Here is a 23,842-nt window from a genome sequence, read left to right as displayed (position 1 = left end):
GGAATACTACTTTGGCATGTGAACCAAAAAGGCAACACTCCTCTTCACACCGCTGCCAGAAAGGGCGACATCGCAATTTTAGAAATTCTAATCCAAGCCTTTCACTCTTTGCTCCGTGAGGAAACCGGATATTGTGATAACACGGATGCTTTGCCGGAGTCTGGCAACAATCTAATTGGCATCAATTTATTTCATGTTGCAAATGTTGAAAATGATATGCCTTTAGTTCTTGCATTGCGAAACAAACACGATGATTGTGGTTTGATGTTATTGAAGGAGACTTTTCCATCAATGTCGAACTCTTCTTTCACGGCCATTTCAAGAAGTCCTTGCCAATAGCCGTAGTGAATGATTGTCTCCTATCGGCCAAGAAGATACTCGAAAGAGTACTATTATCCAGACGTGTATCTGAATTGGAAGGTATTCTCAGGGAGCTTAACATTCTAAATGATGTTGCTCTTTCCATATCTGGACATATAACTAGAAAATACCCAGATATGAGACAATCTAGCTCACTCTAGCTGCTATTTGCTTAGTTAATTTAGGTGTCGATCAAGTCTTAGCATGTAGTCGGTCTTCCTGGATGGGCCTCGTCATTGTCTGGGTTATTTAGGTTATGAATGGTGTGGGCGTGTGGCTTCGCCAAAATCAGTGGTTGTTTCCTTCCTTTTCTCTGATTTTCTTTTGTGTTTTTGTGAATCATGTTTGGGTTTACACTAAGATTTACTCACATAAAAAAAATGTCATCGGTTTATACCAAGTCGTAACAATCACTATTTTCTTTAAATTGTGAAATGGTCTCACGATAAACTTGTTAGAGATGTACTCATAGATGAAACGGTCTCACTAAGATACCGTGTGAAATATATTGTCAGATATTGCATAGTAGTAGTAGTATAGTAGTATTAATCGTCGTCTGGGGTCGACTTCTTATTTTCATTAACCGAAGCATAATTACTCCGTTCTAAGCAGTCAAAACTTCAGACTCCATAATGTAATCAGATATTGCTTAGTAAACAGGTTTGATGTACTTGTGACCTTAACTAACTAATAATTTGCCATCACTAATTCACTTTTACAAATTGACTAGGGGTTAGACCGTTAGATACATGTCAGCAGGTAGCAAATTGTTAAAAATATGGAGACATGCCTGAGTATTTACTTTTTTTTGTGTGTGTGTTGACAGAGAAGCAGGAAATGTTTAAAGAAGAAGAATTTGATAAGATTGTGGAACTACTTCCTAGGTTTCTGGGAGAACCTCAAATGGATTCCAGAGCACTTCTCAAAGATGCCGTGAAAAGAGGCGATGATTGGTTTCTCAGAGTGGCGTTACATGCAGATAGCTATTTTATACACAAAAGCTCCGCACGAGCTTGGCAATTAGCATGCGAGATGGGCAACATACCTTTTCTACTAATTTTTCTTGAAACATGTAATCGTGAACTGTTCATCCAACTTTGTGAGGAGGAACAAACACCTCTTCATCATCTAAAATTTGTTGGGTTCGAGGAGTATGTTGAGCTATTAAAGATGCCGGTGCTTGAAAAGCTCAAAAATCAACGCGACATGGATGGAGCAACGCCGTTACATCGAGCCATTGAACGCCATGACATTAAATTGTCTAAAGCATTGTTGGAAACGGATGGCATTGACATCAATATCAAGTATAACAATGGTACAACGACTCTTGATTTGTTAGAAAAGAGTTGCAAGGTTTCTCCGAGTTGGGTACGCAGCTATTGATATCCTTGTGAATCATGAGTCAAAACTGGATACGACGATTATCGTAAACACCCCCGTCCTTGAAACTAGAGTTTTAAAATGAAATAAAGGGGTGATGACTTTTAATATTATTATCAAATAATACTATATGATTCATATACTAGCCCCTTCCTCTGATTTCCGCCTTTTTTCCCGACTAGAAACTTCCGGTTTGTGAATGTCGTCTTTGCGGTTATTGATTCCTTCAATCAATACTTAAAATAATTTTGGTCAGAACTAACAATCATACTATAATACTAAGAATATAATTATTGTATTGTTTAAGGGGCAAAGATTGTGAATGCAATTTTGTTGGCGGGTCATCCAAAATCGACTTTTATTTAGCTTGTTTGCACGAGCTTGAAAGTAGCATGCTAGAACTTTTCGTATATTGAATTTATGTTAAAACAAACCCTCTGAAGTGAAGTCTGAAATAATAATTCACCTTGAGCTCCACGCTATACCACTTTCATCTTCCCATTTTCAACCTTTTTTTTCTTTTCTCCTCACATAAAAATGTTACCTTCAGTAGAAATAATTTCCCTTCTTTTATTTTTATTTTTTGATTTTAATTTTGATTCCGCAATTTTATCAAATTACTCTGAAATCTTAGCTTAATTTTCTTGTTATTTTACAAAAAAAAAAAAACACAAAAATATTTCTTTTCTTTACAAATTCTCCAAAATGAATACAATAGCTTGAATCTCCATTAATGGCGTTCTCATGTGGTCTGATTCATGTTTTCACACCCCTGTTAGAATTTGACTAGTTTTTTGGTTTTAATTTCTTATCGTTTTAAGATGGGTTTTAAACGTAGGTGTATTAGTGTAATAACTAGTTTTATTACCCGTGAAATTCACGGGGCTAGTTATGTTGTCACGGTGGTGGTATTATACACGGCCGGATTTGCAATAACACTGGGCCCGACGGACAAAACGGACTCGTAAGAAAAAAAAATATTAACCAATATGTATATTGTCATAATATATCATCAAAATATATTTATTGTTATGGATATGGTCATAATTAACTAAATTTTGCCACAGTTTATTATTATTTTGTCACGAATATTGCTACGTTTGTTAGTGTTTTGCAGCGATTATTGTTATTATTGTTTTTTATTATTATGTTTCTTCCGTCTCGGTCAATTTTCTTTCTTTTATTGTTATTTCATTAAAAACAATCGATCTATATAATTAATTCAACCTAAAACAAATTTTTCAAAATAGAAATTTCTATATTTTTGATTGGGAACTATAATTCAAGGTAGATTGAATTGTTACCTTTATTTTGAAAGAATATCGTGAGAACTATAAACGCTGGAAAAATAAATGATGATTTTATTTGTAAAATTTATCATAACCATCAACTTTAATTTTTACATATACATACCATGCATATTTTCCAACAGGTAACACCACCATGGTTAACAAAGGCGTATTCGTCTTTGGACTTCACTCCACTTCGTTACAGCCTCGGGACTGGATGCCAATGCAGGAAAACATAGCGAGGTACCTAGTTTCGGTGGATGTACATTGGTTAAAGACTTTAGGCCAATCTAGGTACCCAATGGACCAATGTAGCACTATGAATTTGGACAAATACCATAGAAGCATCGTGTTCATTGGTATGCAAAGAGGTTACTCGCTCTTGGTGATTCAGATTCTCGACTCAAATCTTTCTTACTCATTGAGTGGCCAGGACAACGAGATCCCTCTACACTATGTCTCGAAATGCAACGGTATGTATAGTATGAATTTCTCACCATTGTCTTTGATTCAATAATATAATTGCTAGCTATTATGGTGATTGTCGAGAAATATCATTCATTTAATTTTGTCTATCCACATAAAAGAAAGGGTAAATAAACACCAATCAACTTTGACATTTGTATTGGTATAACATATGCAGAGCAAGTGTCCAAGAAATTACTTGAAAAACATCCTGAGCTTATCAGCATAGTGTCTTCGTCTGGCAATACGATGCTTGACCATGCCGTTGAAGATGGTACTACTTGGTTGTTTAATTTCGTTTGTTTCTACTACAAGAAAAAGAGAAGCGGCCATGGATAAGGGCTTGCGGAATACTACTTTGGCATGTGAACCAAAAAGGCGACACTCCTCTTCATATCGCTGCCAGAAAGGGCGACATCGCAATTTTAGAAATTCTAATCCAAGCCTTTCGCTCTTTGCTCTTTGAGGAAACCGGATATTGTGATAACACAGATGCTTTGCCGGAGCCTGACAACGATATAATTGGCATCAATTTGTTTCATGTTCCAAATGTTGAAAATGATATGCCTTTAGTTCTTATATTGCGAAACAAACATGATAATTGTGGTTTGATGTTATTGAAGGAGACTTTCCATCAATGTCGAACTTAATAGGCCGACTTACGCCCATTCATATTAGGTTTAACTGTTTAAGCTAGGGTTATATCCCGAGCTAATTATGTATTTAAACCCGTCTTGCTAATGCGAATACACAACACATTTCACCAATTTAATACTCTCTTAAACTTATCATGGTATCAGGTTCTAGGTTTCGATCTAAACCTTAATACTTCCTCTTCCTCAATATCGTGTATCTACCTCGTTTTTTCGCTCATCATAACGAAAGGCGGCACAGATACTTCCACTCCTCCCCAAAAAAATGATGTTTTATCTCCTTATTATCTCGGTAATCATGATATTCCCGGCCAATCCGTCACTCATGTCAAGCTTTGCAGCGACAACTATGAGGAATGAAGTCGTTCTATGCGGCAATCTCTTAAATCGAGGCGTAAGTTCGGTTTCTGTGACATTTCCATTTATAAACCTATTGATGCCTTTATTCTTGAACAATGGGAGGTTGTACATTGTACTCTTGTCCAATGGATTATGCACTCCATCGACACTTCCATCAAAAGCAGTATCTCATATTTCGAAGATGCTCGCCTTCTTTGGGACGATTTGGCTGAACGATTTGCGACTGTTGATGGTTCAAAAATTCACGGCCTCAAATCCCAACTCCATGACTGTTGTCAATCTAAAGGTATGACTGTTACTACTTATTTCGGTCACTTAAAGGCTCTTTGGAATGCTATCGCCAGTCATGAGGCGCCCTTTGCTTGTTCTTGTGGTCGTTGCCTTTGTGGTATTACTAAGAATGCCCTCGCTCGACAGGATTCCGAGAGGTTGCATAAATTTCTTATGGGATTAGATTTGTCTATTTACTCTAACATTCGATCCCATATTCTGTCTCTCGACCCCTTGCCTCCTCTTAATCGTGCGTTTCAGATGGTTTTACAAGAGAAGCGCTTGCGTACGGGTGAGTCTAGTAACTCGGATGCACCCACTGATGTCATGGCCTTTGCTATGCGTGGTTCCCCTAAACCAGTAGCTCCTTCTCCCACTGAATGGCATGCTCTACGGGACCTCGAAAGGCATGAACGCAAGAAGCTCTCTTGTTCCTTTTGTACCTTGACAGGCCACGTGGTAGCTTCGTGCTTTATCAAGTCTCAAAAGTTCCCTGATTGGTGGGGTGACCGTCCTCGCACACTTGACGAGGTCCGTGCTCGTCAGCGTACCACCACTGGGGCAGCTGCTTCCATCTCCTCTCGGGTCCCTGCTCGGGTTAATGCTCTTCTGTCCGAGCCTTCCTCTTCATCAAGTGACCGTCTTTCTGGTATGTTTTCTGATTGGATTATCGATACCGGGGCGTCTCATCATGTCACCGGTGATCTAGCATGGTTTACCAACACTCATACCATCCCGCCGTGTCCTATTTGCCTTCCTAATGGGGCTAGTGTTTCGGCAAGGATTGCTGGGATAGTTCAGCTGAATGTCAATTTAATTCTCACAAATGTTTTATTCGTGCCAAGCCTTACTTGTAATTTGCTTTCCGTCTCACAGTTAATTGCCTCTATACTAATCGCTCTTGTTATATTCAGGACCCTTCCTTGAGGACGAGGATTGGAGCCGGTGAGCTACGGGATGGACTCTATTATCTGCGTGTGGTGGGACAGTCGGCTATGGTGAATAGGGTGAGCGTTGCGGCTTCTTTCGATTTATGGCACAAGCGTCTGGGGCACCTCTCGAATAAAGTAGTTAATTTACTTCCTCATGTTAGCAAGTTTTCTTCCACGAACGATATGCCCTGTGATATTTGTCACCAGGCTAAACAAATTCGACATTCTTTCAATTTAAGTGATAATAAAGCGTCAGATATTTTTGCTTTAATTCACTATGATTTATGGGGTCCTTATCGTACTCCCTCGTCTTGTGGGGGGGAATTTATCTTGACTATTGTGGATGATTATTCACGCGCCGTTTGGGTGTATCTTCTTTTTGATAAAACGGAGGTTACAACTATGTTTAAGATTTTTTTTGTTATGGTCGCTACACAATTTTCTAAACAGGTTAAAATTGTCCGTTCCGACAATGGCACGGAATTCAAACATATCGCTGATTTTTTTGTCACCAATGGTATCCTTTTTCAAACCTCGTGTGTCGGTACCCCTGAGCAAAACGGGCGTGTCGAACGTAAACATCGACATATTTTGAATGTCGCCCGTGCTCTCTTGTTTCAGACCAACCTTCCTATTTCGTTTTGGGGTGAGTGTATCCTATCAGCTGCTTATCGTATTAACCAAACACCCTCACTTCTACTCCATCACAAAACTCCGTATGAACTTTTATTCGGTCAGGCTCCTTCTTATGATAGGCCCAATAGAACAACGGTAAAAGTGGATATTCTCAACAATCTTTTTTTTTTTTTGGATTATTAACATGTGCCTTAAGGGCATACATTAGAAAAACCCAAAATGCGTGTGTAGAGACTCTAGAGAGTGAGACTGGAGTTGACAAAATATGATCTGATTTTGGGGTGTGGTTGGATTGTTGGCAAATGCTCACGGTTTCTCACCTAATTTGTTTTGAAAATCTGTTATCATGTCAAATTTGATGAAATACAAACTTGTAGTCCGTATTCAGTCTAGATTTACATGTCTGGATACGGAGTACAAGATTTGGGATCAATCGTTTTTTTTTTTTTTTTGAAACAAGTGGAGATAATGTCACTTTCCCAATTGTCGAAGTGTATAGTCCGGAACTCCGGATTTACCTAATTTGTTTAAGAAAATTCGTTATCATGTCAATTTTAACGAAATACAAATTTGTTTCGGTCTAGATTTGCAAGTTTAAAATTCAAGCTTTCGGATTACTAGATTAGAGTCGTCATATTTTGAATCTACTGGGATGGAATCTATATGTATGAGTACATAGTTGAATTTGAATTTAAGAGGTTTTGTTGAGGATTGGATGTAATATATAGTACAATCTATTTCTGATTATCAATTTCAAATTAAACACTTCGTATCTCCTACTTTAAGCCAAATGAGTAGAAAAGGGAAAAATATGGTGAAACTATTTTCTTATTTACAATTGTATGAGTATTATCTTTTTTATTTTTTAGAGTTTTTTGGGTTTTAATTACCGAGGTGTTTTTAGCACTCAAGTGCTAATTCATTGGAAAGTTAATGTAGTTATGAGAGTCCGATGATTGCTGCCTTCTCTCTCCTACCTTATCTTCTACCTTCTCCCTTTACCCTGTCACAATTGATTAATCTAGTATATATCGAATGGGGTCAGAAGGCAAGTGGAAGAGCCAAGATATATAATATTTTAAGCGATTATTAGAGAAGGAGAAGTGAAAGTAAAACGAGAAGGTAGATCACAAATACTCATGAGATTCTATTTCCAAATTTGCAATATTATGGTGGTCATTGGTAAATGGTAATTGTGGAGATGCAATGTTTTTGAGAGCACATTTCTATTACTCATTAACTTGTAAGATTGCTGTCAAAAAAAAAAAAAAAAAATTAACTTGTAAGAAAATAGATTAGTCAAAAGAAGAAACAAAATCCACAAATTTCATCAATTTCAAAAAGAATCAAATTTCCGTTGCACAAAACAAATGGTGAGAAATTAGCAGCAAAGACACTAATGACTAACCTACTACACTACTTCTATCACCTAATACAAGATTTATTTAATTTTGAGAATCGGAATAAGGAAGTTTCTACATAATAGAAGCACGGCTCTCTTGGGGCATACTACACTACCACCTAATACAAGATCCACACTAAGTGTAACCTAGGATATACCTAAGATCGACCATGGTTGCCAAGATCTTCCATGGACGCAGTGTTGGTAGATGTTTCCGATGAGGTGGTTGTGGTTGTGGTTGTGCTTCTATGCACTAGATTGTCCTCACCTGGATGTTGTGGGTTGATGGTGATCGCCAAATGGGTTGTTTTCCACTTTGAACAAGAGCGATTTCATCTCCTTCTTTCACCATTCCCTGCTTCTGCCAAAACCCAAATTTTCATCTCAGTAATGTGCACGAGGCGACTTTTGACAAATCATTTGTGTTTTTTACAAATGTTTTATCTAAGGAGGAAAAGGTAATGACTTACTTTCAGCAAAGTTAAAGCATCTGAGAATGTATCCTCAGCATCGTCGGAGAAGTTCATATATATGGGGCATACACCTTGGTATAATGCAAGTCTTTGTTGTACCCTCTTACTGCAGTGTGTCAAAGATGGAATTACAATAAACTCGTACATCTTTTGTGAATGATTCCAAATATTACTGGGTGGACGAGAAAATACTTACTCATTAGTGAATGCATATATAGTTCCTGAAGGTCGATAATGGCTCAGCAGGATGGCCATAAACCCAGTTCTGGTGAAAACGACGATTGAGGTTCCAAGAGTGTTTGACATCATGGTAGCATGGAAAGCAAACATTTCACTCATATGGTTCTGTACACAAAATCAGATATTCAGATGCAAATTCACCAAAACGACAATACAGTACATAGTAGTTCAATTTAAGTACATTGATAGGTACCTTGAAAACTAAACCGAGATTTTGTGGTGTCTGAGTACCAGTCAAGGTTGCTTCAGTCCTCAACGAAACAGTGTGCATAACTGTAACTGCTTTGAGAGGGAATCTGTGAAAAGCAAAATGCAATATTCAGATGAAGTGATGGTCGAGATCAATAATAAAAGCTTTTATAAGGCAATTAGGATCCTCTATAGTAATGTCTATTATACTATTGCAACGACGCTGGTCCTATTATAGCTTCTTGGAAAAGTAACTGACAAGCTAAACCTACTATGATACTCGCTCTGTCCATGAATAAACTTCACGGCAGATTGGTTGGTTTTGATTTTTGAACCAAAGGTAAGGAACATAAGATGCAAGCTGATAATGACCACAAATAACATAAAAAAAGAAAAGATTTTCAAGGGAGAAGTTTATTCATGGCAACCCCAAAATGGAAACCTTATAGAGAGACGGAGTACATTGCAAGGAATCAGAAGAAAGATGCCAGATTAAAGTCATACTTTCCATGAGCGGTCTCTCCAGAGAGCATAACTGAATCAGCACCCTCTCTAACAGCAATCGCTATATCAGAAACCTCAGCACGTGTTGGTGTTGGGTGAATAATCATGCTCTCAAGCATGTTTGTCGCAACAATTACTGCTTTGCCCATGCTACGGCACAGTCGTATTATCTCCTCCTGTATTTAGTTAAAATGAGTTTAAGTCGACGGAAACACAAATTACACAAACTATCTAATTCAATGGAAATTCATAAACTACCTGTAAAAGAGGGACTTCCTCAATGGGAAGCTCTGCACCAAGATCACCTCTGGCAACCATAGCCTGCGTTGTAAATGAGAGGAAAAAAATCAATCTAAAGTTGTAACAATGCAGACAACAAGAGAAGGAATGACCACCGAGGCCTTAGCTTAGTGAAAGAGAATGAGATCTTTTACGCCCACAGGTCTGAATCCCGACCAGCCCCATCCCACACACGCACACACACAGACAGACAGACACCCCTCAAATAACAAATGAGGTCCTGGTGTAATAGAGAATGAGATCTGAGGTCCTCTATACAAGTAGCTATTTTGACAGTACTACCCACTTACCCAGTATCCACCCCACAACTGCTATCCACTACCCTTAAGGCCTTAACTCCCTAAATTAGGTATCCAATCTATGTCCACTTCCGTGCAAAACATCACTGTGGATGTGAATATCCTAGCTTTTGGCTATTAGTACGCAATATCAGACGGAACTTTGTGTTTGAGATAATTACCCCATCTGCAGCAGTAATAATTGAATGTAAGTTTGGAATCGAGTCGGCACTCTCGATTTTTACAATGACATGTATATCAGCGCCACAGCCTGGGAATTAGAATAGAAGCTTATGAGTTAGAGATAAAAGCAGAAAATTCAATAATATCCACGCTAAAATCAACACTAGGGAAGCATTATTACTTTTCAGATAATTCTTCAATTCATGAACAACAGCTTCATCCTTAACAAAAGAAACAGCATAAAAATCAACTCCATTATCAACTCCGAACTTGATATCATCCCAGTCCTTTTCTGCAGCATTCATAGGCGACAGTCGTATTCATGAGAGAATGAAAAGTCAAATGCACAAAGGATGCAAAACAAACCGTGACTGGGTCGTACAAACGGGCCGTGCCTGGCCAGAACATTTTCGAAAAATTTGTGCCATAGGTTGGGCCGGACCACAAAATTATTGTGCCTAGGCGGTGGCCTGAGGCTCAAGTTCCACCCTTAGGTCTACCTAACAAGGAAAGTAATTATGGTGGTTTTCAAACCTGTGATGGAAGGTAATGTAGCACTTTTTCCTCGGACGTTAAGGTGTCGCCTTGATTTTAGCTCTCCGCCATCAATAACTTCACATTTCACCGAATCATCAGTTTTTGACTTCACCAAGAAGGACATCATACCACCTAGCCAACAACAAATACACTCATAAATCATTACAAAAGCTCTGCATATATCGATAAACATCTGCTACAACATATCCCGATATTCACTATGTCAAACAATCACCGAGGCCATCTAATGATCTAACCATTTATCTTGAATAACAGAACCTTTCTTTGTTGGGAGGATTCATGTCATACTCATTTTATCACTACCATTTCCCGAGCAGAGGTGATTCTCACTGTCCTACTAACACACTAATGTACTGGTCAACTAAAGCCATGAGACCAACACACTTAAGGGGAAGAAGTCAAGCAGAATGCAATGACAAAATTGGAGTACAGGCTGAGTATATTTATGTTTGACCTAATCCGAAGACTCAATGCGAGTATGTGTAAACCCTTCTTTTCCTTTCCTTACGTTCTCTGTGTGTTTTTTGGTCGGAAAAGAAACCTGATATTCCATTACTAGCATGAGTAACTCAATGAGAGACCTCGGATAGGCATGACAGGATTGACAGCTATAATTCTGATGTTTAGGAAATCAAATAAAACTGGAATAAGGAAGGGCATATGGTCAATACCATCAACAAGAAGCATATCACCAGCTTCAACGTCATTCACAAAATCGTCATAATTCACACTGACACAATCGGCTGTGCCTACTCCTCTCTGGATTGTGAATGTGAACTCCTGACCACTTTTTAGGTTCACAGGTTGTGGCAAGTCCCCGCTCCTGACTTCAGGTCCCTGATCACAGAAAATATAAAAACATTGATCACGGGGCCAAAATCAACAACTAAGTAAATTTCCCGATGTGACATTGGCAAAAAAGAAGAAGAGAGATTTCACCAAATTAAATGTGAAAACCACGAATTAAGCAAACGCAGTGAACCAGCAATATCATAAAGCTATCAGATAAAATTAAACCTTGGTGTCGAGCATGATGGCAATGACATTGTCCTTGTGTTGCGCATTATATTCTTTGACCAAGTCAATAACCTTCTGATGTGAAGCATGGTCTCCGTGGGACATGTTCATTCGAGCAACATTCATGCCAGCTTCAGCAAGCTTCCATATCATTTCACGAGTATTGGTCGAAGGACCAATGGTGCAGACAATCTTTGTTTTGCGTCTGACAATTGGTTTAGACCACATTCCCGATGCCGCCTCTCCATTCTGGGATATTCCACTTAAGTATGGAAGTTTCTCCACCCCCTGAACACGCATTCGGATAGTCATCATAAAGGGGTTAAAAATAAAAAGCAAGAGATCGTGCTATCATAATAATCGAGCCTGTGATTATTAATATAACCAAGCTCACATTTTGAACGTCCTTTATTGTTGAAATAAAACTAAAAGAAATACAAACACATCATACAGCTTGTAGAACAAGCAGAAGCTATCAAATGATACCGAATAATGAATACCATAGAAGAGTAATTTTAATACTTCAAAGCAAGGCAAGGATTGCAGTAAAAGGTAAAAACTTTTATAAGCAAATAAACAGGTTCAATCCTGAATACTAATTGACAAAAACGCAAACATCTTTATTAAAATCTAATCTTAAACATGTGTTCTTAGTTTTTACCCTTTCTCGACCCAAAATATCTGCTCAGAAGCTCACAGCAGCCCCGTTGAAAAATCAAAACAGTCTAAACTCTTAACATTCTTTCATCATTTTTGTCCACAAAACAAATATAAGACAATTTCAGATGTGAGACGATTCAACTAACTATTTAATTAAATACAGAATACAAAAATACTTAGGTTGGTCTCACACTTCACCGCATGAAATCGTCTCATAAAATACCCACCAATTTGGTTCTCTTATTTTGTTTCAAATGACCCCAAAGTGCACTTATTCACATAGATTGCGAACTAATATTGTGCGCCTTTGTAAAGACAACCGGCTAAGCTAACTAAAAATCGCAAATTATCCCTACATAAACTTTTAGGTTGGTCTCACACTCCACCATAAAATCGTCTCATAAAAGACTCGCCTATTTCTTTCAACTATTTTGTTTTAAATACCCTCAAAATGCACTGAATCAGATAGATTGCTAGTATTGTGCGCTTTTGTAACAACTTTACCAACTAAGCTAGCTAAAAATCGCAAATCATCCATACATTCAGTCAAAGACCCACTAACGTTCCAATTCTATATACATTATAGTAATGAACAAAGTACAACCATCCCCATTTCCTCTAAATACTAAACAAAAGCGGATCTTCCACAAACCATGGTACATAATTCTCCTTCCGTCTCAGTCATTTATTTAACTTTGATTAAAACACCATCACATCCTCGCAAAGAATACGAATATATAAAAGATAAACAAATGTCTGGGACGGAGGGAGTACTAGCTTACGAAACTAGATAACAATCAATAAAAGTTATTACTCCACCGTCCCAATCATATGTTTATCTTAGATTAAAACACTCCGTCACAAATAATATAAAAGGTAAACAAAATGACTGAGACGGAGCGAGTAGTCTTATAGAATTTGATAACGAAAAAACAACAAATACAAATAACATAACACATACGAGAGTAACATCATCAGGAGAAACAGGAACAAGCTCAACATGAGAAGCCTTCTTAGCAGTAATACGAGCGGAGCTACGACGGCAAATGCGACGTCGTAATTGTCGACGAAGTGGATTAAATTCGAATCTTTCGAATTTTACAGCGGTTTGAGAAATCATTGTGTGTGGTGTTGATCCATGGATTAGGAATTGAGAACTCGCGGTCGCCATTGATTGATGATTGCAGATTGCGAGGAATAGAGATAGAGAAAGGTTGAGAAGGGAGAAGAAATCGAGGAAAATTAGGGTTTATATAAGATTTGGGGGAAAATTGAAATTGAAATGTTTTTTCGTTAGTTCCAAGGTGACATGAACAGTGTAGTAGTAGTCGTAGTAGTACAAGAAGATTTTGTTGAGGTGACAATGGACAGCGATTAGGAAGTTAGTTGGAAGTCATGAGACACGACATGTACCTAAAGTCGGAAACGTGTAATGTCGTGTTAGGGATGGTAATGGATTTCGGACTAGATTTGAAATAGCGAGAATCTACAAAGTTGGCTTGGATAGGGATTTGAAATTGTCAAATCCATTAAAGTAGGTGGATATTTGGCTCGTCTAGGTTACCATTGTCATTTCCTAACCAGTGGCGGAGCCAGGATTTGAACTTAGAGGGGGCGAAAATTTTTAGAGGGGCGAGCGACTAATTTCATAAGGTACAATTGAAAAAAATTTGAAAATTTAACTAAAAACTTCGAAAATTTCATCCGCCGGGGGGCGACCGCCTCTGCTAGCCCCTCCTAGCTCCACCATTGTTCCTAACCTACAACAGGTAGTTTATAACATGAAAATGGTATTGGTGACATTTGGCGTTAAGGTGGCGACATTTGGCCCGTTTTGCTTAAAGTAGGTGGATATTTGACCCGTCTATAGCTATAGACAGATATCCTCGTCTATAATGAGACGCTTTGTTGAATGAAAGTGCCTTATATAGTTGCATTTTTTGAGATAAAGTACCGATTTACTTCCCATGTAGCTTGCCCGTCCGTTCCTATTATTTATTTATCTTTATTAAAATATCTCAAATAAAAAATTAAAAATATTAACAATTAATTGGGACGACGAAAGTACATAATAAATTGATTCATCTAACATGCAAAACAATTTTCCACTGGTGATTTTATCGGTGTTTTTAGTTTGACGTGATACAAAACTGCAAATGACACTCAAATTAGCTACTAGTCAATAGAAGTGCCGCATGTATCAACGACCTTACTTGCGACTTCACGTCGTCTAATGCAATAACAAGTCAGTGGTTGCATTGTATTCCGCACTCAATAGGATGGTATAGGGTTTCAGCAGCAGATTCTCGCGTGTAATTTAAACTCTTCTCTAGTTGCAAGGCGAAACTGAAGTTAATAAACATAAGCACCGAGTACTAAATTATTAACATCGCTGTTGATATGTAGTCCATTACAGAGAATAGTTTATACACACAACGGATTGAAAGCGAAATAAACATCCATTATAGAGATTAGATTGTACACTCTGAACGGTTTGAAAGCGAAATAAAAGGAGTGCATTACTCCATAATTAAAGAGTATTTGAGGTTAGTTAATACACCAAATGTGCACGCCAACTCGCCAAACAAAATACTCCGTACAATAAAAGAATTGTGTAGTGCTAACATTCCTAAAAGTTTACCTGGTATTGGGAGTAACAGGACGCCACGGCTGCTGCAGGATGGTAATCAAGAATCCTCATTTTATAAAGAAAGTAGTTACTGGCTAAACCAAGATTAGGCATGTAAGAAAACCATTGCAGGGAGACAGGGAGGGCTTGATATTAATGTACAAGTATACAAGACGTCTTATAAAATGGAAGTAACGCGAACTGAGTTATCAGCAGAACCAGTGAGGTAAATTGGTAGAGTAGGATGCCAATCAACAGTGGTTACAGCAGCACTGTGTGGTAATGTTTTTAATCCGCTGGTTAGCTCTCCCATCTGTCGAAATGAAATTAAATATTTAGCAAAAAGAATCACCAAATTGGATCTAAAATAAGAGAATTTCCTCTCTTTTCGGAACGTTATCCATTATCATCCTTTTCTTTTGCAAAAAGAGAATCTCCTTTCTCTTTTCGGAATGGGCTACGCGATTTTTTCATGTCCATTATCATCCTTTCCTTTACAAGCTGAATATGAACCTTTATGTATTTTTCTATGAGTAACTAATGACCAGTAATGGGAAATGGGCCTTGCATTTCTTTGTAGGAAATGAAGAAGATCCACATACGTACGTGGGGGTGAAGATCAGTTGTCTCATTTGGTGTCTCGTCCTATAATCCATCCAACTCTTCTTTTGGCACATCAGCTTTTGAAATAAATAAAGATGCTGTGCCACTGGTTGAGTGAGCAGCAAAGGGTGGAATGGGACCCTGTGAAACAGCTCATTCAACCTACTCGCGGCGAGCGAGAGAAGCCATGAATCTTGTGGGTCGATAATGGGACAAACATCAGGGCAGACTTGGCGAATAAGGCTATGTACACTAAGATGAAGAGTAAACCTGATATATAGGTGACCGTACTGAATCCGATGTCAGCAATAGTCTCTTGCCAGTGGCATCCAACGCCATCTCATGCCGGCCAGCCTTTGAGGTGCCCAGATTGCAAGCCCTGAAGATGCCCCAAAATAAGTGACCATACTACATAATGCAAAAAATAACTCCCAGCATGCAAATCAGATTATAAGTCCCACGTGCGGTACTAAAATAATTACGTGTTTATCAATAAGACAGCGATGCATTTTTTATCATCTCATTATTGTTAAGCAAGGGCGATGAAAGCGTCCACATCAATATCAGAAGTTAACTTTTGTATTCTTCTATTCGACCGTCAGTGCACCAGGATAATCAGGACAACAACAACAAATTTCGGAAGGGGGAAAGAAACACATGGTCAAAACTCAAAAGAATCAGTAGTAACTTGATTATCGAGAAAGGAATACGTTTCCCTAATGTAATATTATGCTTACTATGCTATTAGCAAACAAATACAATAGTTTTGTTTATGGCTTTGGAAACTGTTTTTCTAGTACAGGACAAGTTGGCAACTTCGCAACAAAATCTACAGGACCATATGTTTACTCCGTGCCAGTAAGTTCATTTACCCATAAAATTATTTCAAGTATCGAGCCACTTTGAAAAAGATCTAAAAGCAGCCAAAAAAAGTTTCAACATCCGCAATATCATACCTGCTACAATCTGCTGACCAAAGAACTTGGCCTTGCTTATGCAAGCTCCACTCAAAAATCTGAAACCGCGATTTATTTTATTAGTTTCACCCAGAATATGATGAAATTCAGCTTCTTGTTAAGAGCATTATATGAAAAATAAACCTAAGTACTTGCCTTTCCATCTGATCCCAAAGTAAAAATGCTTGTCTCATCATGCCCAAAAAGAATTGAACTGATCGGTGAATCATGAGCTGGCCATCCCGTAATTTGTAGACCAGCGGACATATCTTACATTAATTAGTTAAGGAATGATCTATGGCTGTATAAAAACACGCCCACCAGTAGGTTTAAGAGCTCCAGATCACTCCATTTCCAGGGTATGAAAGCACTCAAAACAATATCAAATTAAACAAGTAATAATAATGTAAAAGAATAAAGGCTATCAAAACTCTCTATTCTCGTATCATTTTACATATCTGAAGTAAGTAAAACCTGAATCTCCATCTTGGTTGATAAGAAAAACCAGTAAGAAATGATGACCAATTAGTCAGGTGCTATCGGTCAGATATTGCCACAAGATAAAACACTTCATCAGTGTACTCTCAGCCAGTGACGGACCTATAAATTTCGGGAAACAAGAACTTAACTTTTGAGAGGCCGAGTCCCCAGGTAGTAGAATGTTCATCCACCAACGCTCTCAGCAAAGTCTCAAATTACATTAGTTGCACCGCAAAAAGACAAAAGGGGAAAATTCCAAGGATACCAAACATATGAATCATCCCATCAACCGCAGCAGCTGCCAAAATCTTTCCATTGTGATTGAAGCACATCGAAGTTATAGCTGGGGCGTCTTCACCAAGAGGAAGGACTGTCTTCACAGAGTCACATTGTTAAGCGATGGCGGCCTTCATATCTAAGTTACAGCATTAATCACAATGTGTTTCAGTAAACTATAACATACCATAGCTTTCCATGTCTTCATGTTCCACACAGACAGCGAAGCGAATCCAAAAGGACTGGTTGTTGTTTCATCCCTATTATAAATGAATTATTATGAGAACATACAGGAAATCAAAATGTTTCATTGACAAAAAGAACAGAAACATCAAGTGAAATGCTCGAGACTCTCTACACTAACTCCCAACTGTACTTATTCACGAATCAGGATCATCGATGTTGAACATATCACATTTGAAAATCAGAACTGATTAAGCTTGGATAGGTATGTGTTCAGTAGATTCCGAAAATCTCTATCCAACATACTGATAAAAGTCTGTTGCAATCGAAGTTATTGATACAACATCCCAATTCCTAGAAACAGGTCAATTGACATACAACAGAAGATCAGTAGACCACTAAATGATAACTGAAAAGATTGTGATTGGACTAAAGGATCTTTGTGATCACTAAATGATAAATCCGAGAATGGCAGCACAAGATGCTTCTAGAACATAATACAACAGTTTAGCGAAAGAGAGAACTATATCCTAAATTTTAAAGGACCTCCACGGCTCGACCTACCAAACCACAGAACACTTGGTCGGTTAAACACATGCTACAATATCTGCCTATCTGCCTATCTACCAAAAGATATTTTTTTTTTCTTTCAGTCATCGAAACAAATAGGCATCATCCTAGCTATTAAAGTTGCATCTAAAAGTGGAAAACATATACCTTTCAGATGCCGCTGCAGAAACAAAAATTGGCTCCACAGGACTACATTTCACATCTAAAACCCTGTTGCACAATCATCAGAAAAATCAACACAAAGTTAAAGCAAGAAGGATAATGGAAAAGTTTTAAGCCAATGACTACCTTCTATATGTTTGACCAGTGCTGAGATCGCACACAACTCTTTTTGCATCTACGTTCCATGCTTTGATGCCTCCCTCAGCAGTGCCTATCAGAAGCTTTTATCAAGGAGAACACAAGCATTCAGAATTTTTAAGGAAAACATTATGAGAAGGAAAGCCTACAGCAGAAAAATGTCCCACCCATTCCCTCCCTGCCCTCAAAAAAAATAGAAAAAAGAAAAACAAGAGCGAAAGAAAAATGTAAAAGCAGATAAAGAGTACCAAGCGATCAGATTTACAGTCCCAGTCAAGTGACAATACTTCTGCCCCACAGTATATAGTAGCATTTCTCGATCCTTGAGTAGATGAATCATATGTCCATATCCTTCATTACCATCAAAGCAAAACATAGCTCAATATTCCAGCTCGAGGATCAGAGTTGAATGATACTACAATTTAATTAGATTGCCGTTCAATGTTGGAATAAAAGTAGACTAAAGGAACCTCCTAGTGAAGGCAATTGCCACTCGCTTCAATGGCCCCTTTTGGGGATTTAACCTTAAAAGTAAGCTCTACCATAGTTTTTAAATAATGAAACCATCATAGGCTCCTTTTTCAAGGTACAAAAGACCAATATAAGTTCGAAGACGAAACCATTTTGACGAAAGATAATGAAAGTTACCTGACAGTTCCATCTGTAGAAGCACTAGCAATATTATTGCCAGATGCAGAAAAGCGGGACCTACTGATGGGGCTTGTGTGTCCTAGAAACGTTTCCTGTAGAATTGTCATTACATGCTACACGAGCTTAGAAAACATTGATAAAATTCTATCAAGTGAACAAAAATCACAAATGCACAAGGAAAACAGCACTGAAAATGAAAAGATAGAAGTATAAAACAGTGCGCTAACATGAGTAAAAAAGCATGAAAAAAGTACCTGGAATTGGACTTTCACTTCTGAAAACTCTTCTTCATCTAGCACCACAGCTACTTTTTCTGTCAAAACCACAATCAACTGATTTACTGAACATAGATACGCAAAGAGATAGATTCAAGTACGCAGGCTTAGCCACGTCTTGAAATGTATCAAATACACACAATTTCTAACTACTACAAAGGAAAAGAGAAAACATATTAAATTTTGAAATCAAGTCATAAAAACATGCATGATCCTTTCTTAACCCAGAGTTCAAGAGTTGTGGTTTGTGGATAGTGAGTACTGTTACTTTCCACAAAAAACTGTCAAAAATGACAAACACGGAAAATATAACAATTCCACAGAGTTCCAAAGACCAATATCAAAGACAAACTTACCATGGGCTGGTTGATTGACCGAAGAACTAGAGCCACGGTCTGCACCTTTGGCAGAGACCTTCGAGAAACTCACAGAAGATCCAGCTGCATCGTAGCTTGGGATACTAGGTTCCATCCCACTTCTAGTGGAATCTTTCGACTGATTTTTCTCCTCAGAAATCCGGGAAGTGTTCTGTGAACTATCTTCTTGACTCATCAACACAGCACCACTGAGTTAAACAAAGAAATTCCTAAGGTAATTCATCACTCAAAATGGATAAGGGAATACAATTTCAAGTTGAAAGGTCAAAAATAGCTTAAAATTGACCAAATAATAGAGAGTTCAATTGTACAAAGCTCCAGTTTATCGTGGTTTATCTTCTAATTTTTTTAGGAAAGTGGTAAGGCTGGTTCACCCTTTCCTCCCTTTTGTTTGAAGGAGGATATCAAATACGAGCCCAAAAATTACTCGACAAACTAAACAAGGACTCCAGTAATACCGTAAAAAATCTTTGCATCTAGAGCAGATTGGATCTTGGTCCACAAAATCTAGGTGCAAAAGCTTCATTCTATTAATGTTGATTTCATCCGCACCTTTAACAAACAAGACTCTTCACTAGCTTGTCACTTGTTATGGGAAACAGTAATCTTTCCATGCGGTTTGTTTGAATTACTTGTACAGCCAGTTGATATCAGAATAATTAAATATATACAGTTATACACCATCCTACAAAATAGTATCTCTCTGTGCACTTCTGTTCCAATTTTGCTATTTTAGTAATTTAGTGAGCATGATAATGGAGAGATACCCATCTACAATAGATGGGTAGCTATTCAAATACTTTGAAGATTTGCAACCATGACTTTCTCAGACAAAAATAGAGGAATATTTTTGCCCATACGAGAAAGTTCCCACCCTGAGCAAACGTGCATAGCTAGTGAAAAAAATGTCAAACAAAAAAGCTTACTTATGTAATACATAAAAACAGTTCACTTCATCTCACATCAGTGCATTCAAACTACGTTTAACCAGATAGAGTACAATGATAAAATTAACAATATCAACTCACAATTATCCTATAAAAAATCACAAACACTCAGATAAATTCTGGCAGGGAGTACCCAGCGACTCTATCCTAAGCTCCTTGTATTAACTAGGCATGCTGCTAATAAATTTGAAGTTCACATATTTGCAGTGTAAACAATGTCTCTAATGGAAGGAGAATAGAAATGCGAAAATATGACAAGGTCAACATCCCAATAACTAACCTCCTGAGCTGACGTAATTGAGCCTCCCTTTCTTCCAAGACAGCCTGAAGTTGTGATAACCTCAGATTGAGCTGTTTGACATCCTTTCTAAGGTGGTTGATCGTATTCTTCTCCGTACTGATCTTCAATAAAGCAGGGATGCGTGTAGATGTTAAGGAAACAGTCTGTTATCATGAAAGTTTAGCACTTACCCATGAAAGTATATACTCGTAAATGATACCGCTCAGAGTTTCAAAAGTTATCCAAGCAGAAAACAGATTCCTGCTATATCATCATTGGTTCCTCTATGGTGGGCCATTCATGTGTGTTCTGACTCTGGTCTACCTAAAATATACAGAAAGCCAAATATATGCTTTTCAAATGTAGTTGCAGAAAAAGAAATAACAGTTCATCAAGGAGACCTAGCTTAACCACCCTTGTAGACATGTAACAGCATCACGTAATGTCACAAACTGCAAGCAATAAAAATTGCAGAAAACGTGAACTGTACAACTAAAGCAATGGAGATCAAGGTCTGCTCTCCATTTACTTTCAGTCAAAGAAGAAGGTTTTATGTTTCATTTCTTGAATGTTACAAATTTAATTACAACAAGTATCTCCATCGCCAGAATAATAATGCCATGACTATGCTGATTATTTATGATAACAGAATATAATAGTAGTGATCACATGTCAAAACTCAAATGAACAACACCTTGTAAATCACAATGAATCAAAAAAAATTGAAGGATATGAGTACCACAGAACATCTGATTCAAGAAGTTTCTTAATGAAAGATGCAAAGCATCAAACCATTCCTTTGAGAAATAAATGCGAAATTGAGGATCTGTCGCTGGGTTCTTTAGATATGGCACAGCTGCATAGCGTGTAACTAGGGTTAGATAGCAGGGGGGCAACTGAAGAAATTGGATGACATATAGCCAATGAGGAATGAGAAACAGACCAAACCATGGGGTCCAATCATTGCCACTGTGCTGCAACTCATCGCCTAACATATGAAAAAATTCTTTGACTTTGTCATTCCTTCCTGAACGCACAGCATAAACTACATAATAGCGGAGGATAGAGACCTCCAGTTTTGATATCGTCGCATAAATCACTGTCTCGGAAAATGAAAAGCACTTTTTAAAGAAACTGAGAAGGCCAACCAATTTCTCAACCTCAAACTTAGGAATATATATTGAGAAAATGAGTTCTATTATCTTTTCCACTTGAAATCCTTTGCCAATATCAGTATTTAACTCTGTCTCAAAAGCTTGTAGAGTGCTTGTAAACCCTCTGAATGCGAGAAACTCTCTAACCAGCTCCTCAGCATACTGCATATTTTCCATTTCCTATAACTCTAAGCATAGAAAAATTGCTTTCAGCACACTGTACATCAATAATAACAATAACCCTACAATACAATCTCAATAACAACTCCTATGATGATTATGATCTATCATAAACCTATGAATTATACCAATTTGTCGTCCTTTAAATTTCATCTGGAAGAACAAAGAAATCCTCAAAGTTAACCAGGACAGATAGAATCAGACTAATCAATTATACAACCGCACTGCAGCCTTGTGGGAGTTGATAAAAGGTTACCCAATTATACAACAAAGCGAGAGACAACACAAATTCCACCCGGAACAATAGTTCCATTAAACAAAAATGAGCAATTATCAACTTAGAAGAAATAACAATGAACTCATTGTCCCACTCAAAGGAAATTCATAGACATAGACATTGTTAACCAAGCATTCTTACTCATTATTTGCACTAATATGTGGCCTTAAATGACAATGCACACCTCTTCCACTCTCAAGTTCAAATTCTCTGCTCCACATTTAAGTCCTAATGTGCTTTATACATTCATATAGAACATAACACTTGAACACGACAAATATAACCGTTAAAAACCAACGGCGGGGCAAGGGCCTAACCACCCCAACCCCCTTCTCCTTGACCCTTTGTTTGGATAGAAGGATGGGGGGATGGATTAAGAGGAATACAACTTCCCTCGAAAGTCGAAACCCCTTCCCTTGCTCTCCCTCCAAATTCCCTTATCCAAACAAGCCCTTAGTGCCGTAACTCCAAAACATGGCTCAGTCACATCCCAAAACACTCCAAAATCACTCAAAATAGCTTAATTCAATCTCCGAACACCGACACGGCATCAACATCATATAAACTCACACAAGGGCAATAGGGCACTCTTAAAATCACACAGTATACTGACACACTAAAGCTAAAACCATAATATATTCAAACAACATGATATTTTCTCAAAATTACAGCAGAAATAACCTCATCAATCACTGAAATCGCAATCTAACAACAAAAAACCCTAAGTTTCAGCTATCCTAATTCAAAATTCAAAGGAAAAACTGGAGCTGATGGATCAAATAATGACATAATAATGAAGTAGAGGAGTATTTGAATTATATGGGTATGAAATTGCAGAAAAACAGCCGTAATTAAAAATTATTGAAGGGATTAATTACCTTGAGTGTAATCGAATGAAGTGTTCTTGAGAGAAACGATGAGAATTTTGAGAAATCGTATAGATCATCCGCAAACTAGATTTGGGAATCTTCGAGCTCATACAATAATAAATTGATGAAATGGGTCTTACTTTTTCTTTACGAGTTCCTAAAATGACAAATATTTTTTCACTAATTCTCATTTGATACAACAAGTTCCCATCAGACTCGGCTGGTCGAACCAATCTTGGCTAAATCCAAGCTGATCCCAAGCTCAGCAAGCCTTGGCTCGATAGTTCGTTTGGGCTTGTGTATATTTATTTTTTTCTATAATTTATATTAATTTTATTTGAAATTATATGTTATTTTGGTATTTATATATGTATGTGAATATTTTTTAGTATTTTATAATCTTATTTGTTTTTTAAAATTGTCTATATTTTTTTAAATTCAAAATGTGAGAAAGTGAAAATAATGCGATTCAAACCCGGGCCGCATTTGAGCCTTCCCAAGCCTAAGCTCGAGCTTTAATTTTTTAGGATCGATAAGTTTCAAGCCGAGCTAAAAATCCAAGCCGAGTCCGAGCCCATCCAAGCCTCTGCTTAGATTGGCTCGTTTACAATTCTATCCCACAATACACAAGATTTGAGAATGTAACCCGGCTTTGACCTCCCTTTAAATAGAGAAGTTCAAATTAA

At 37.7% G+C, this 23,842-nt stretch overlaps 3 protein-coding genes across 3 annotated transcripts in view; 1 reads left to right on the top strand and 2 right to left on the bottom strand.

The window, feature by feature from the left end:
* The window catches only part of LOC141606511 (jasmonate-induced protein homolog), a 182,271-nt gene that overhangs the window by 87,678 nt on the left and 70,751 nt on the right, over positions 1 to 23,842 (top strand). The gene's annotated exons all lie outside the window — the stretch shown is intronic.
* On the bottom strand, positions 7,654 to 13,639 carry LOC141606504 (plastidial pyruvate kinase 2). The gene is made up of 12 exons (XM_074425654.1): positions 13,111 to 13,639; positions 11,490 to 11,777; positions 11,144 to 11,309; positions 10,449 to 10,583; positions 10,096 to 10,206; positions 9,914 to 10,002; positions 9,412 to 9,474; positions 9,154 to 9,329; positions 8,654 to 8,756; positions 8,417 to 8,565; positions 8,218 to 8,326; positions 7,654 to 8,108 (listed from the first exon to the last, which is right to left on the bottom strand). The coding sequence occupies exons 1-12, from the start codon at positions 13,318 to 13,320 to the stop codon at positions 8,001 to 8,003; spliced, it is 1,707 nt and encodes a 568-aa protein (XP_074281755.1). The 5' UTR covers positions 13,321 to 13,639; the 3' UTR covers positions 7,654 to 8,000.
* Positions 14,592 to 23,357, bottom strand: LOC141606500 (uncharacterized). Its single transcript, XM_074425648.1, has 16 exons — positions 23,166 to 23,357; positions 21,620 to 22,018; positions 21,411 to 21,532; positions 20,677 to 20,819; positions 19,429 to 19,637; positions 19,052 to 19,110; positions 18,795 to 18,889; positions 18,395 to 18,497; positions 18,135 to 18,229; positions 17,994 to 18,056; positions 17,281 to 17,353; positions 17,083 to 17,191; positions 16,494 to 16,606; positions 16,338 to 16,396; positions 15,652 to 15,760; positions 14,592 to 15,091 (listed from the first exon to the last, which is right to left on the bottom strand). The coding sequence occupies exons 2-16, from the start codon at positions 22,005 to 22,007 to the stop codon at positions 14,957 to 14,959; spliced, it is 1,875 nt and encodes a 624-aa protein (XP_074281749.1). The 5' UTR covers positions 22,008 to 22,018; positions 23,166 to 23,357; the 3' UTR covers positions 14,592 to 14,956.

The sequence above is a fragment of the Silene latifolia genome, chromosome 10, assembly GCF_048544455.1.
Source record: "Silene latifolia isolate original U9 population chromosome 10, ASM4854445v1, whole genome shotgun sequence".
NCBI classification, from domain to species: domain Eukaryota; kingdom Viridiplantae; phylum Streptophyta; class Magnoliopsida; order Caryophyllales; family Caryophyllaceae; genus Silene; species Silene latifolia.
This window is presented reverse-complemented; position numbering and strand designations above follow the sequence as displayed.

Coding starts and splice junctions, on each gene's coding strand:
- LOC141606504 (XM_074425654.1), bottom strand. CDS start 13,320: ATGGCGACCGCGAGTTCTCAATTCCTAATCCATGGATCAACACCACAC. Junction 10,207..10,448: donor TACATTACCTTCCATCACAG/GTTTGAAAACCA, acceptor TGAATGCTGCAG/AAAAGGACTGGGATGATATC. Junction 8,327..8,416: donor ATATATGCATTCACTAATGA/GTAAGTATTTTC, acceptor GACACACTGCAG/TAAGAGGGTACAACAAAGAC.
- LOC141606500 (XM_074425648.1), bottom strand. CDS start 22,007: ATGGAAAATATGCAGTATGCTGAGGAGCTGGTTAGAGAGTTTCTCGCA. Junction 17,354..17,993: donor TCTGCAGCGGCATCTGAAAG/GTATATGTTTTC, acceptor CATTTATAATAG/GGATGAAACAACAACCAGTC. Junction 15,761..16,337: donor TGGTCAGCAGATTGTAGCAG/GTATGATATTGC, acceptor GGGCATCTTCAG/GGCTTGCAATCTGGGCACCT.